Here is a 14821-nt window from a genome sequence, read left to right as displayed (position 1 = left end):
AGATTGTATCATTGAATAATGGAGGATGTGTGCACTTTTATTGAGTTCGTTTTCTAGATAAGGAAGTCAAGACACCAAGAGTTTGTTTAACTTGCCCAAGAAGACACAGCATAGGAGAAGGAAGGGGATTCTAATCCAGGGCTTATTTCCAGAGCCTATGAATGAATAAAATGAAGTCTTGACAGACCTAGATTTGGATTTGCAGAATCATCTAAGAGCCCGTTCCCCAAGGCCTGCTGGGGAAGCAGTCAGTGATGAGTGTGTGAATGGGAAAGCACCAGCTTCATTTGCATGATCCTGTACGGTTGATCAAACCACTCCCCATCCATTTTCTCCTGTGGTCCTCACAACAGCTATGATCTCCATGTGGCTCCATTATTCCCATTCTATGAATGTGATCACTGAGATTCCCAAGGTCAATGAGCTATTCAAGACCACATAGAAAGTACTCCCTTTGAGCCTGTGTCTCTGGACTCCACAGTCCTGTGGTCTTTTTAACTGACAACACTATTATCCAGATGGAAATGAATCCTTCTGATGAATTTCTCCATCTCTGAAATGGGAGTTCAGGTCTACCTTGCGGCGGGGGGGGGGGGTAGTTGTAAGGATGACCTGATAAATGTAGAGTGACAAGGGGTAGGTGCTCACTAACGGGTGATGTTGGAGTTGATGTTACCACCCCCACTGTCCCCACCACCACCATCATCATCACCAGAGAAGACCTGAGATTCGGGGTAGCATATTTTAGGCATGGGTCCGGAGCCATAAATTGAAGTAAAATGGCCAAATACAGGAGGGAGCTTAAAATCTGGTGTAGGTCCCTAGGTAAGGTTGGGAATATAGATTCAGTTCTGCAGATCAGAAGGCTTATTGATCAGAAGACGTGATCAGGACCACCAAGGTTCAGAGCCAGGACTTGCATCCTCAGCCACGGCCAGGAGCAGATGTTTCCAAACCTTACATTGTGGGTCTTACCGTCATGGCATGAAATAGTTTTCTTTTTGGTCAAACTGTGAGTTCATGAAGGCAGATCCAGCATATTCATCATGGACTTCCAGCTCTCTTTCCCCCATGCCTGCCATATAAATATTGAAGAATGAATGAGTGAATGAGTGAATGAATGCGCCAGCATGACCCCACTTATGTAACCAAGCCCACAGCACATGGGCTGGAACCCAGCAGGGTGGAGAGCCAGGTCACACAGAGCAGAAGAACCTGGAGTATGTAGTACCAAGGCTCACCCATGGGCCCTAGGGAACCTGGTGCTGAGCATTCCACCAGAGACTTTACACCAAGAAGGAGGGAGACCCATTTCTCTTTGCTGATATCCTGAAGCATGCACACACATGAACATACACACACTACAAGCTCTCCCTCCCCCCATCCTCCCGCCAACTGAATTTATGTAGATAATAATCTCAAAAAGGACTGTTTGCAGTTTACTCCTGCCTGAGACAGGGGCATGAGCCAGATGACCCTTCTGTGATTTTTCCAGGTGCAGCAGACTGCATCCTTCTCGATGGCGGGTCCTGTTCTTTCTAGTATGAAGACCACTTTGTAATTTCAGAAACAATTCTGAAGGGCCCCAGATGAAAGAGGTCATTTCCTTTATTAACCGGGGACTGTAGAAAGAATAATACTAAGCCATGGAGACAGAGGTTTTTGCCGAATTTATCGATCTTTGAAACGAACTTGTCATTTGTTTGTACTGAGACTGTTTCGCATGTTTGAAGACCGTCGTTCTGTATGTGCGGGACGCACCATTCATTCGTTTATATTCCTGTTGCTTTGCCAAAGCTTGTGGGAACTTTTGGTCTGGAAGATGTCTGCAGCTCCCAGCGGAGTCCGCTAACCAGCTGTTAAAGCGAAAGTGTGCACATTCCTTACCTTGCCTTAGGTCTGTTTTCTTTAGCTGGAGTAATAATCCCTACCTGTCTCATCGGTCTGTGGGGCAGTTACGTGGGATAATGGGTCCAGCACGTGCCAGTGTCTCAGGGAAGTTGTTGCTTCACCGTGGTTGACGCCGTCCTCTGGAGCTAGTCGGGACTAGATGCTTCCTCCTTCCTCCCCTCCAGGTTCCTCATTGTCCTGGGATGCTTGATTCTGGCCGTGCTGACCACATTCAGGGAGTACGAGACCGTTTCGGGAGACTGGCTGCTGTTACTGGTGAGATTTTGCACCTCCCCTCACGGCATGCTTCCAGGATCGATGCCTCTGGTTGGCCTTCCGCAGTTGAGAACAAGGACGCTGCCCTTGAGCACATCTGGTTTTGGCTTCCGGGCCAAGCCCAGTCCCAGGAGAAACCAATGCCTGGGTCTGTTGGGCAGGTCTGCACGGGCGTGGTGGAAGGGAATGGTATTTTTTATTCTAGACTAAGGACAAGAGGGCACCAACAAGGTCAAAGCGAAAACCAAAGTACGTTAGTTATATGATAAAGGCAGCTTCCCAATCCTCTGAAGGTTAACACAGAGTCATGCTCTGTTCTGAAACCTGCCTCTGCTTTTTCTCCCTAAACCCTGAGGATCTCTGACTCCCTTCAAGGCCACGAACCAAATCCTATTTGTACATTAAAACTCGTCCTCACTCCTGAGGCCTCTGCCTGGTTTATCTCTCTGTTCCCACATCTACACAGGGAAGGGATGCCAGCCCCCCCGATTAGGGTCTACAAAATAGCAGGATCTTCACCTTACACTGAGCATGCTGTCTGTGATGCTAGATGCAGGGGTTCCTTCTGAAGTCAGGTGTTTTCAATTCATACAGTCTCAGGTTAAGACCTGAGCAGGTGAATCCCGAGAAGCCCTCTAGCTCCAGGAACTAGGTTTCAAGGATTATCATGGAGCAGCAACTCTCCAAGGGTCCCAGGAGGTCACCAAAGAGGGGGACAAAGGTGTCTGTGTCCCCCTCTTTGGCAGGAGGGAAGGAAGAGATCCAAGGTCCAGGGAGACAGCACAGGGAGGCGCCCTGAGCCTGACCACCAGCCTGGGAGTTCCTCTTCACCACATCCTAGTCTGCAGAGACTTGTGTAACTACTCCTTGCCTTGGTTTCTCAAAACATAGAATGAGAGTAATATTATAAAACACTTGAGGTGGCGCCTGGCCCAGGAGCCATGCTTGTAAATGTTGACCACAGGTAGCAATAGCCAGGGTCAGGCACAATGGGTGGGACTAGCAGACTGTGTTTCATGGGTCTTTCCCTTTTCCAATTAACTCACTTAGAGACTTTTCATACATGAAAAGAGAATTTTAAGAAATGATCCATTGGAACCGAAACAGAAAAAAACAAAGAATCCCTTTGCAAAGCTGATGTTAGGGACAGTTAGCACATCCACACAGACGCTAGAGCTGCCCAAAACTGCATGGAGGTGATAACGTGTTCTTCTTCCCCCTCTGCCACCAAAACGGCAACGGAAATCCCGCTCTTCGAAACCTCAGAGCAGAAATCACTAGTCCCAGACAACTGGGTCTTGGTTGATCCATGTCTCTCCATATGTTCTTAATGCAGGAAACATTTGCTATTTTCATCTTTGGAGCCGAGTTTGCTTTGAGGATCTGGGCTGCCGGGTGTTGCTGCCGCTACAAAGGCTGGCGGGGAAGGCTGAAGTTTGCCAGGAAGCCCCTGTGCATGCTCGGTAGGTAAGCCCTGACCCGAGTCAGGGGGTGCCCTCGTCCCCCTGCTTCTGGTGCACCATTTCCCCAAGGAGATTTTCAGCAGCTTCTGTCCTTCTGGGAAACCGGGTGTTGTAATAGAAACCTGCGCAGCCTCTGACCCTATCTCGAGGAGGAGTTGCTGCTCCAGTGTTCCGGATGCAGAATTCCTTCTTCCGTGGCTTGCCCTCCTCATGGCTTTACAGGGCCATGATCCTCGATGAGAGTTGTGGGGGGCACTCCTGGCATTTGGGCTGTGAAGGTGCCACTCATTGTAGGATGCTGAGCACCCTCCGGTCCCTTGACTGGTAGCCTCCCGGCATCGTGACAACCAAAATTGCCTATACACTCCCAAGACTGGTGGTTGTGGGTGTGGGAGGAGTGACACCACTGCTGGTTGAGAATGGGGTCTAGGGACCCACATTGTGCCCATTGTACAGAGGAGAACACTGAGACTCGTGGTGCTGAGTCATTTTCTAGTGACACGGGTAGTAAGCAGCAGATTCCACCCTAACACCAAGGTCTGGAAGAATCTAGCACCTGTACCCTCCCTCCTTACCATGTTGCTGGGTCTTGACCCTGAAGCTGCTTTGGGAAGACGTCACCGACACCTTTGCCTCTGGGTGCAGGCACTTGATAGTAGAGAAGGTGGACCCTTCCACTTACCCTTGTTGGTGCGGCATGAACTCATATGTTTCCATCTGAAGATCCCACTAAAATCGTAGAGCAGCAGTGACAGGGAGGAGTTAGAACCTCAAATTCCTCGTGATGGTTAAAGTTACAGGATCACAGGACCTTGACATACCCTCCGAAGGCACTTAGTCCAACACGCCGTCCTGTCCGAGGCTCCCGACCTCGTCACAGCAGCAAGTGGTCACCTGCTTGCATACCTCCAATCCCAGGGCGCTCACTACCTCCCCCACATTTATTCCATCTGCCGTCTTCTGAGTCTCTTCAGATACTTGAGTTCAGTCATTCTGTTCCTCCTCTCTGCTGCCGCGGTGGGAAAGTGCGCTTAGTGGCTTCGGCTGTACCTTGTACCGTGTTCTCAGCATCGTCCTTCCTCTTCTCCACGCATGCCCACGTGCCTTTTAAAAAGTGACCCCCCAGGACTGAACACGGCCCTTTGGGCACAGATGGCCAGCCCTCCATGCTTCTTGCTCCAGAAAGAGAGCAGGAGCCCGCCTCTGTCCTAAGGGCCATGCTTCTCTCTGGGCAGCCAGGGGGGCCTGCCTTACTTGCAGGTTGCCTGGCACAGTGACTGCACCCCCTGACTGCTGGCGGAACCCCCTCTTCCTGCTTCCCATCTGCTGCTGAGGCTAGACCCCCGAGGGTTTCGTGTATCACACAACGTTTAATGCAAGGAGAGGCTCTGTGGGCGTGGGTGTGCAGGAACGTGCCCACAGTTTTGGAGGACTTTGTAGTTACTGATTATTTTTTCATGTTTTTCAACCTTCTCCCTTTTTTGTCCTCGTTCCCTGTCTGCTTCTATCTCAGTCCATTCCGGCAACTCTGACCATGCCACGGACTGCCGCCTTACGAACCAGACAAATGTATTTCTCACAGTTCCAGAGGCTGGAAGCCCAAGATCAGGGTGCCAGGCTCTGGTCGAGTCCCTCTTCTTGGTCACAGACTGCCCACTTCTTGGTCTCCTTGCTGTGTCCGGGGTGGGGGGGGGGGGGACTGTCGTCAGGGACCTGATCCCTTCTGTGAGGGCTCCACCCTCATGACCTCACCGCCCCCCACAGGCCCCGCCTCCTAAGCCCATCCCACTGGGGGCCAGGATCTCAGCTGCTGAATTTTGGGAGGACACACACATTCAACCCATAGCAACCCCAGTTTGCCTCCCCTTCTGCCTTCCTTTAGAGTCTTTTGCAAGGTGTTAAGTGGACTTCATTTTCCCCTTTGGAGAGTCCTATCCGGTGCTGACCACAAGTCCTGTGCATGTGTTGAGGGGGAGTGGGGGAGGTGACTTCATACCCAAATTCAGAGGTTCTCACCCAGTTTGAGAACATCCTAGTATTGTAGGGAGCCTGAACCCTTCCACGAAAAGAGCTTTCCCCATCGCACAGTCTCCACTGTTCCAAAAGGGGCTGATTTGACTGCGCTTCCTGTCACGTTCCACTGCCAGCCTCCCCCAGAGACCCGAGGCCAGCCCTCAGCACACCGTCCTGGCTGCCTTCCTTTCTGGGACGCCTGTTTTCTGCTCTCCTCCTCTCGACTTCTCCCATAACATGGCCCTTATGAGAAATGCTGCTTTTCTCTGTGTGTTTGACTTGAGGGTGGTCACCCGTCAGGGAATATCACGGCCTTCATATCCGAGGCAGCTCCAGACCCTGCCGTCTCGGGTGTGAGTCGGCCCATCTGGGCTAGAATCTCCCATTCTCTCGGAGCATTATAGACTCAACTCACATTTGCCCTACATCCAGGCTTTGTTTTCTCTTGCTTTCTGCAAACATTATAAGTGGATAACTTTGCGCAGATCAGCGGAGAGGCCTGGCCAAGGATACAGACATGTTGGTATGCAGATGTTTGACACTGAGCTTTTCCCCAAAGTTAGGCACATCTGGGGGATACCTTGAAATGGCAGAGATGCCTAGGCCTAGGTGTGAATTGAGGGACCTAGTCCAAGCTGGAAGACTGATACAGCAGAGGTTTGGAGGTCTGGGAGACACCTCCGAAACAGTCCTATGGCCAGAGTCTTTGGGGAAATGCTGTACTTTGTGTGTGGAATTGAAAGCCACGAAGCATATTAAGATATTGAAGGTTCCTAGAAATCCTACAGTAGCAAAAGGTGCTTAATCATTTTCCCCCAGATTTACTTGGCTGTGGGGTCCCGTTTACCTGCTGACCCTCTGCAGTGTGGTGGGGAGACGGTCGGTAAGGGTGTTGGGGTGAGGGAATAGGAAGGGACCAGGGGAAATGCCTCTGTCCTTGGCTCTTGGCTTCAGGAGCCAGCTTGGAAGGGGAGGAAGAAGAGGACGCCGCGAGCAGGAGTGCTACAGCGAGCATAGGAAGGCAGACCGGGTTCTGGTCCCCTCATGCCCTCCACTTCTCTGCTTTCAGTCGCAGTTGTGAGGGCGGGCCACATGTTTTATTGCAGTCTACCCTAGAGCCAAGGGAGAGACCACCAGGCCATGCAGCTCAAAAGTATGGGGGCCTTACCCACCCGTGGGGTGACCCTCCACCTGCCGGGGACAGAAGCCAACGGACGGAGGTCCCAGCTCCCATCTTCCAGAGTGACCATGCTGGGAGGCAGCTTACAACTCCCTTCCCTTGCCTCTCTCCTTCCCTGTCTCCCTCTCCCCTCTCTGGTGCCTCCGGAGATGGTCTCCCCAAGAATCACCCAAGGCCAAGGCCCTGACTTGGTGCTGCTTTTAGGGGACACGTTCCTTCAACCATGTCTGAGCTTCAGGCTTTCCCCTGCACAACCAGGGCATATTCCTGTCCCCTCTGGGCCTGAGAGGGACCCTGCCACCCTGGGGGACCTCGGGGACTCGCTTCCCTGGGAGGGAGAGTGAGAGCTGGGGCCTGGCAGGCCTCCATCCAGGGTCCACTCGGCGGTATCCATCCGGCCCTGTAGCCAAGGGAAGGCACACGCGCTCAGGTTCTGTCTCCTCATCTGTCCCTGGAGAATAATCCCGCGGAGCACGAGTGACTGGTGTCACGATTTCGGGCCACCCGCTTGGCACGTGCGCGTCCGCGGGCAGCCAGCGCCTGTGACGGCTCCACCGCGCTCGCCCGACCTTCTCGTCCTCTCCCCCGCCGCCCTCTGTCCCCCTTCCCAGACATCTTCGTGCTGATCGCCTCTGTGCCGGTCGTTGCCGTGGGAAACCAGGGCAATGTGCTGGCCACGTCCCTGCGCAGCCTGCGTTTCCTGCAGATCCTGCGGATGCTGCGGATGGACCGCCGGGGCGGCACGTGGAAACTCCTGGGCTCGGCCATCTGCGCCCACAGCAAAGTAAGTGCCACCCAGGAGCGTCTCCCCCCCCCCACCCCGGGCCCTCACAGAGTCCCCAGAGGGTGGTCGCTTTGCCACCACTGGTGACGGGATGGGGAGAAGGAGCAGGAGGAAGAGCAGGGGCACCAGCAGGAGGGCCGCAGCCCGCACAGCAGGCAGACCTGGGTTCAAGTCCCGAGCTCCACGGAGTGCCTACGACCGACTGTGGCCAAGTCACTCCGCTCTCCTTGAGCCTTGGTTTCCTGATTTCTAAATTAGGGAACAATGGCTCAGCCTCCAGGTGGGTGACGGGGTCAAATGAGCCAACCTCAGGCGGCTCACGCTGGGACAGGAAGCTTCAGGACTGGCCCAGACTAGTGGGAGTCCAAACTCCATTGGTGTGACTCTGGGGATTTTCTGACTCTGAATTTAGAAAATGAGGATCATAATGTGCTCACTTCCTAGAGTGAAAAGACTTAGAACATGCTCTATTTTTATAAGCTGCCTTAACAGTTAAAATGAGGATCCTTCTGGCAGTCCGCACAAGAAGAGGTACATATGAGTGCCTGGTAAACAATAGGTGCTCATTAATGGTAGTGTTTATTATTCCAGATATGCTTTTCTCCACAAACAGTACAAATAAATACCTAAATAAAACAAAAAATTATGCTGCTTGTTAGAACCATCTGTGCAGCCTCTGACCCCAGATTCAGCGAGGTCAGCGCTTTCAAGAGTTCTCCACCTAACGGTCCACTCTTATCAGAGGACATGCTAGTGACACCTAACCTTTTATCAATGAAGCTGAGCTGAGGCACAGCTCCTATAGAAGTCAGGGCGAAAATGGCTGGTTTTGATTCTCATCCTGTGTTCCCTCCGACCGGAATAGAACACAGTTCCCGATCCACCAGGTAATTCCTGGGAACAAATACGTCCACACCACCACCAGACTCTACCTCTGAGGTCAGGTGGGCAGAACTTCCAGACAAAATGGCATCTCTATGGTAGGAGACCAAAGGCAGAAAAAGAAACTGCTGGTCAAGCTCCATCGGCCATGCCTGCCTCTCAGACGACCCCCTTCTTAGCCTGGTGCGGTTCCTGAGCTGCACAGAGGCCGCGCACCCTGCCTTCCCTCCCAGGGCCGGCATTGTGTTGAGGAGGTGAGCACACACCTGGCTTGGAGTCCTGCTTCCGCATTTATTAACTACAAGAGCTTAGCCCAGTTCTTCCTCCAAGCCTGGTGAACCAGCACTTAGCACTTGACATCTTCATCCATTTGTTCCAAACTTCAGGACTCTGGACCATGGTCCATGATTGACTTCTCTGGGAGCCAGCAATGCCGAGTGGGAGGCCCGAGGTTGCATAGGGTTACAGTTTCACAGTTAGGGTAAGGCCAGGCTGTGCTACCAGAACAAAGAAGCCCCAGAGGCTCTGCAACTTGGCGCAAAAAAAGGTTGATGTCTTCTCACTCACACGGCGGACATGAGCTAGGTGGCCCTCATCGTCCTGAAAATGAGGACTGAGTCACAAAGTTAGCAGAAAAGGGGCCGGGAGCACCGTGCAGAATGGATTTAAGGAACAGGCAGGAAGTTGCTGCCAACTTTCCTCCACATCGGCTCCACCCCAACCCCCTAGCACCCCAGCCCCCCAGCACCCCAGCCCTCCAGCACCCCAGCTCTGGTCTGACTTCAGGGCAGCTCAGGTGTGTACAGGAGTCTGTGGGTATCAGGAAACAGCCATGGGCTCTGCCACAGAGCTACTGGCATAAATTGTGTAAAGTCAGAATTACCTCGAATAGCCTTTTAAATGACTGCAAAGCACAGAATTGGGACACATTTTCACTCCTCGTCAATGACCATTATGCCTCTTAATAATCCAACACAACCAGGCTTTCAGTGTGGTCATGAACAGACAACAATTTCCGTAGCTAAGCACCAGATGCAGCTTTTGACTTGCATTCAGGTGCCAGAGGGTATGAAAAGACATAGGAATGCTAGAGCCACACTCAACAGGTCAAGAGGCTGGTGCCCTGACGGCCCCGGGAAGGATTTACCATTTCACCTTTGTCTTCTCCAAGCCTGGGCAGGGCAGACACTCGCTGAAGGGGGTGACCCGCAGGGGTCCTTGCGCCATCTGAACTAACCTCTCTGGGCTGTAAAGTGAATTTACGCAGATGTGAGTTTGGTTGTGGGGGAAGTCAGACCTGAGCAGCAGGCATAGGAAGTGTTAGAGATTCAGAGAAAGCCTACTCAGGAGATAGTGAACGCGTGAAGGAACTAGAGCTGACCTCAATATCGGGACGCAATTGAAAACTTTTGAAATGGAGGTGACTCGGGTCTCAAGATGACGCTGCTCTTCGGTTGGGCCCGTGGGAAAAGGCAGTGCAGGGGCAGAGGCCAATGTGAGCAAAGGTACAGAGAGAGGCAGGAATCAAGCCCGAGATCCTACGGACCCAGAAGGCCAGCTGCCTGGCCGCCGATGGTCAGGCAGAGGAAGTACATTAATACGAACAACTTTACTTCCTGGGATGATTTAGCAGGAGCGTCGGGCCTCATCTCCAGACTGTGCTCGCCAATCACCTTGACTTTCTTCTGCCCAGGCTACCGTGCTGAACTTTGAAATTGGAGCAGAATGAGAGAAACAGAGTCTTAGGGAGTGCTTGGGTCAAGGTGTTTGAAAACCTTGGTGATTTGCGGATCTTTGCCATATTCCTGCACCATCCTTACTATTCCTTAACATTGTTCTCTAAGTCAACTCGCTTTGTGCACTTGCTCACACGTCCTAATCTATTGTGTGATAATATCCACGAAATAAAAGATTGTATGCTCATTTTAACTTATGCTGGTTTTTAATATTGTTTAAATCTGGATGTGACTCTTTAACATACAAACTACCTTCCTTCCTTCCATCAGGAGTACACAGGAGTGTACACAGGAGTCCACATCATTTTTAAGAACTGCAATCCACTCCCTTCATTTTGAAAATAAAGAAACTAAAGCTGGGAGGGGGCTCATTTGCCCAGGGTCCAGGCAATCAGTGGCAGGCCTGGGTTAGCTCTGCCTCGCTAGGTCCCCCTGCTGTCGGTTTTCCAGTAGTGCTGAGCTTTATCCCGGATCTGCTCAGCCCTGCGTGGAATCAAGTACCCTGGGTCCTGTGCCTCGACTAGGAGGCAGATATCCATTTCACCTGCCTTCCTGTCTCCCTGTGAAGCCTCTTGAGCTGTGATGTCAAGGTCACCTGAAGACATAAATCTTCCTCTCCTCTTTGATTATTGATGTTATTGATGGAAATAAGGACTGTATTATTATCAAAAAGACAAGAAGCAACTAGTGTTCGCAAGGATATGGAAAAAAAGAAGCTTTGTGCTCTGCTGGTGGGAATGTAAATTGGTGCAGCCACTGTGGAAAACTGTATGGAAGTTCCTCAAAATATTGAAACCAAAATAAAATAAAATAAATAAAAAATTGAAACCAGAAATGCCATATGATCTAATAATTCCACTACTGGGTATTTATGCAAAGAAAACAAAAACTCTGATTCAAAAGCATACATGCACCCCTATGTTTATTGCAGCATTATTTACAGTAGCCAAGATATAGAGACCAACTAAATGCCTAGCAGTAGATAAATGGATAAGGAAAATGTGGGGTGCATACACAGAGGAATATTACACAGCCCTAAAAAGGATGAGGTCCTGCCATTTGTGAGAACATGGATGGGCATAGAGGATATCAGGCTAAGTGAAATCAGTCAGACAGAAAGACAAATACCGTATGATTTCCCTCATAAATGGAACGTAACAGCAACAACAAACAACACATGAATAAACAAACAAAAAGCAGAAACAGACCGAGAAATACAGAGAACAAGCCAATGCTTGCCAGAGGGAAGGGGATGGAGAGTTGGACAAAATGGGTTAAGGGGAGTGGGAGATACAGGTTTTCAGTTGTAGAATGAATACGTTGTGGAAATGGAAGACATAGCACAGAGAATACGGCCTGTGCTGTGGCACTGTATGGGGATCATGGGAGCTCCACTTGTGGTGAGCACAGGAACATGTATCAACTTGTTGAATCCCTGAAACTCATGTAATTCTCATGAGTTTCTATTCTCAAATTTAATAAAAGAAAAGGAAGGAGGAAAGGCTCAGGGAAGGTAAGTAACTTGCCCACAGTTGCAGAGCTGGTAAAGCGGGCCCCCAGCCCTGGTGTGTCTGCCTCCAACGTCCATCCAGAGACGTCCCAGTGACCACTTCCCTTGTCCACTGCTTGCTCTCCCAGGAGCTCATCACCGCCTGGTACATTGGGTTCCTGACGCTCATCCTTTCTTCATTTCTTGTCTACCTGGTTGAGAAAGATGTGCCAGAGGTTGATGCCCAAGGAGAAGAGATGAAGGAGGAATTTGAGACCTATGCAGATGCCCTTTGGTGGGGCCTGGTGAGTCACCGTCTTGAAGGTCCCCATAGGGACTGACAGAGAGAGGTAGAGGGCATGGCGTGGGAGGGCTCAGGTGAGCAGGTGCACATGCAGGCACAGGCCAGAGCTCCCCCTGCAGGGAATGCACTGGACTGGGCTCTACCTTAGTGCTCACAAGAAGTCAGGGCTGGGAATAGTCGGGGCCATCATCACTTGGGGCCCTTATTTCATTAGTGGTGGGTTGTTATCAGCTAAGCCATGCATGTGCAGACAGACCCAGTAGCAGAAGCATACACTTGCACTCAGACCTTCAAACACACCTGAAAACCCACAGCTCCTACCCACAGGGGCACATGGTACTAAAGCTAGCATTTTTTTATTTTTTTTTTTTTTTTTGAGAGAGAGAGAGAGCGCACGCAAGAGAGCGAGCATGAGTGGAGAGGGGCAGAGGGAGAAGGAGAGACAGAATCCTTTTTTTTTCCTTCAAGATTTTATTTATTTATTTATTTATTTATTTATTTATTTGATGGAGAATTAGAGAAAGAGGACAGGACAGCAGGTCAGAGGAAGAGGGAGAAGCAGGCTCTCTGCTGAGTAGGGAGCCCAACATGGGGCTTGATCCGAGGACCTTGGAATCATGACCTGAGCCAAAGCAGATGCTTCGCTGACTGAGCCACACAGGCACCCTGGAGAGACAGAATCCTTAAGCAGACTCCCCGCTGAGCACAGAGCCAGATAGAAGGCTCCATCTCACCACCCTCAGATCATGACATGAGCGGAAATCAAAAGTCGGATACGTAACCAACTGAACCTCCCAGGTGTCCAAAGCCAGCATTTTTTGGAAGGCTTACTTTGCTCTGGAGCATTGCTCTAAACGCCTTATGAACATAGCTTAAATTCAAACAACTTCTATTTAAGGAGTTGTTTTAAGCCCCTTTTTAAGACTGGGAAACTGAGGCAAGAAGTGGTTAAGTAAGTAATTAATCCAAGAAAGATCTCTGAGCCAGTTAATGGTTGACCTGGGATCTGAACTCAGGCAGTTGGGCTCTAGGGAGCCCACATGGGACTGATCTGCCATCCTGTCCTGTGCAATCATGCACACACAGTAACCTACAGTTGTAAACACACCAAGGACGATACAACACGCATCAGCACAGACTCATGCCCCGATGTGAGACACGCACATAACACATGTAAATGCGCTCACTCATCTGCGTGCAGACACTGGGAAAGAGCGACACACAAAATCACACGTGTGTGGATATGCCCAGAACGCACATGCACATGTTTGCAGTGATGCAAACATTTGTCAGCTGATCGTCTCTAGGTAGGGAAAGCCTTCACTTAGAAACAGGCATGGCTGCAAGGCACCCATGTGATTGCTGGGCACCTGGTACCTTTCCTCCAGTGGGAGACACACCCCCAAGCAATATGAAAGGCTTACGGGTAGAGCTTGGCTGACGCGTCCCTGACTTCCCTGGTCCTGCAAAGGCCCACGTCTGACCTCTTCTCTCTTCAGATCACACTGGCCACCATTGGCTACGGAGACAAGACACCCAAAACATGGGAAGGCCGCCTGATTGCGGCCACCTTCTCCTTAATCGGTGTCTCCTTTTTCGCCCTTCCAGCAGTAAGTACTTCAGCCTTCTCCCTAGTGTGACTGGTGGGACCTGTCCCCACCCCCTGGCGCCTCTTTCAGACTGTCCTACAGGTTGGGCTCCTCCAAATCCAAGTCTCAAGGCTGCCTTCCTTAAACGGACTTAGCTGACCCCCTCCTCTGGGCATAACTCTCTAAAGGCACTTCTGACCCCGTGCTGCATCCCCCTCACTCCCCCTCACCCCCCACCCCCAGACTGTGAGCTCCCTGGGAGCTGGGATTATGTCGCCCACCCACGTCTCCCCAGCACCATGCATATGGCGGGTCCTTCGTCTCGAGGCACTCCCTTCTCTTGTCCTGCTGTTTCATTTACTGGCTTATGTAAAAAAAAAAAAAAAAAAAAAAAAAAAAAAAAGCATCTCCCTCAAGAGTGAGTATTTGACCCATGATAGAATAATACCCCCAGCCCAGTGCCCATAAGTATAATGCAACAGTCACAGAAAACACTTATTAGACTTACTGTGTGCTAGACTCAGGCCGCATGCTTTACCTGCACCATCCCATTTAACTTCATTTAATCACAATGTGGGGAGTTTGGTGAGTTTTCGTCACCGTAGTCCAGATGAGAAAACTGAGGTTCAGTTAGGTCAGTCAGGTTTCCACGGTTGCACCGTTATTGGGTTGTGGGCTCGGGCTCTTAATCAGGAAGCTGGAAGGAACCTTCTTACGGAACAAGGCTGCTTCCACGCTCTTCATCTCCCAGAGCTAGCCTTAGTGATATCCTTCCTCCACGGTTGCCTACTTTGTCTGTTTTTCCTAAGCTCGCTGACCTTAGGCATGTGACCTTTGTGAATCTCAGTGTCTTCATCTGGAACGGGTCAGGGGCTGTGGGGGGTGTGGCACGGTCTCGAAGCTTTCTCCCAACTTGAAAAGGGAGTGCTTCTATCCACATGCACGTGGACCTGGAAATCAAAACAGGTGACGATTCTGGGAAATTCCAGTAAAAGTCTTAAGTGACCATTTAAACAGCTAAAATACATTTTACATTCCATTAGCATTTACCTGGCATCTGTTCTGTGTCATACTTCTTAACAAACGGCTCCAATACACCGTTTCACTCTTTGCTTAACGAAATTCTGAGGAAGGTAGTGTTAGCCCAGTTCCCTGTGGAGGAGTTGAGATGGAGTAGTTAAGAGGCTTGCCCGGGCTCTCCTCTCTGGAAAGTGA

General features: G+C 50.7%; 1 protein-coding gene across 1 annotated transcript in view; it reads left to right on the top strand.

The window, feature by feature from the left end:
* KCNQ3 (potassium voltage-gated channel subfamily Q member 3) overlaps nucleotides 1-14821 on the top strand; it is a 293154-nt gene that overhangs the window by 235390 nt on the left and 42943 nt on the right. Inside the window, exons 2-6 of the mRNA XM_004743662.3 lie at nucleotides 2076-2166; nucleotides 3503-3629; nucleotides 7434-7606; nucleotides 11863-12018; nucleotides 13517-13627. Coding sequence (XP_004743719.2) covers nucleotides 2076-2166; nucleotides 3503-3629; nucleotides 7434-7606; nucleotides 11863-12018; nucleotides 13517-13627 — 658 coding nt within the window. The remainder of the gene's footprint in view (nucleotides 1-2075; nucleotides 2167-3502; nucleotides 3630-7433; nucleotides 7607-11862; nucleotides 12019-13516; nucleotides 13628-14821) is intronic.

Source organism: Mustela putorius, unplaced genomic scaffold (genome assembly GCF_011764305.1).
Source record: "Mustela putorius furo isolate JIRA1106 unplaced genomic scaffold, ASM1176430v1.1 tig00000228_pilon_pilon_pilon, whole genome shotgun sequence".
Lineage (NCBI taxonomy): Eukaryota > Metazoa > Chordata > Mammalia > Carnivora > Mustelidae > Mustela > Mustela putorius.
This window is presented reverse-complemented; position numbering and strand designations above follow the sequence as displayed.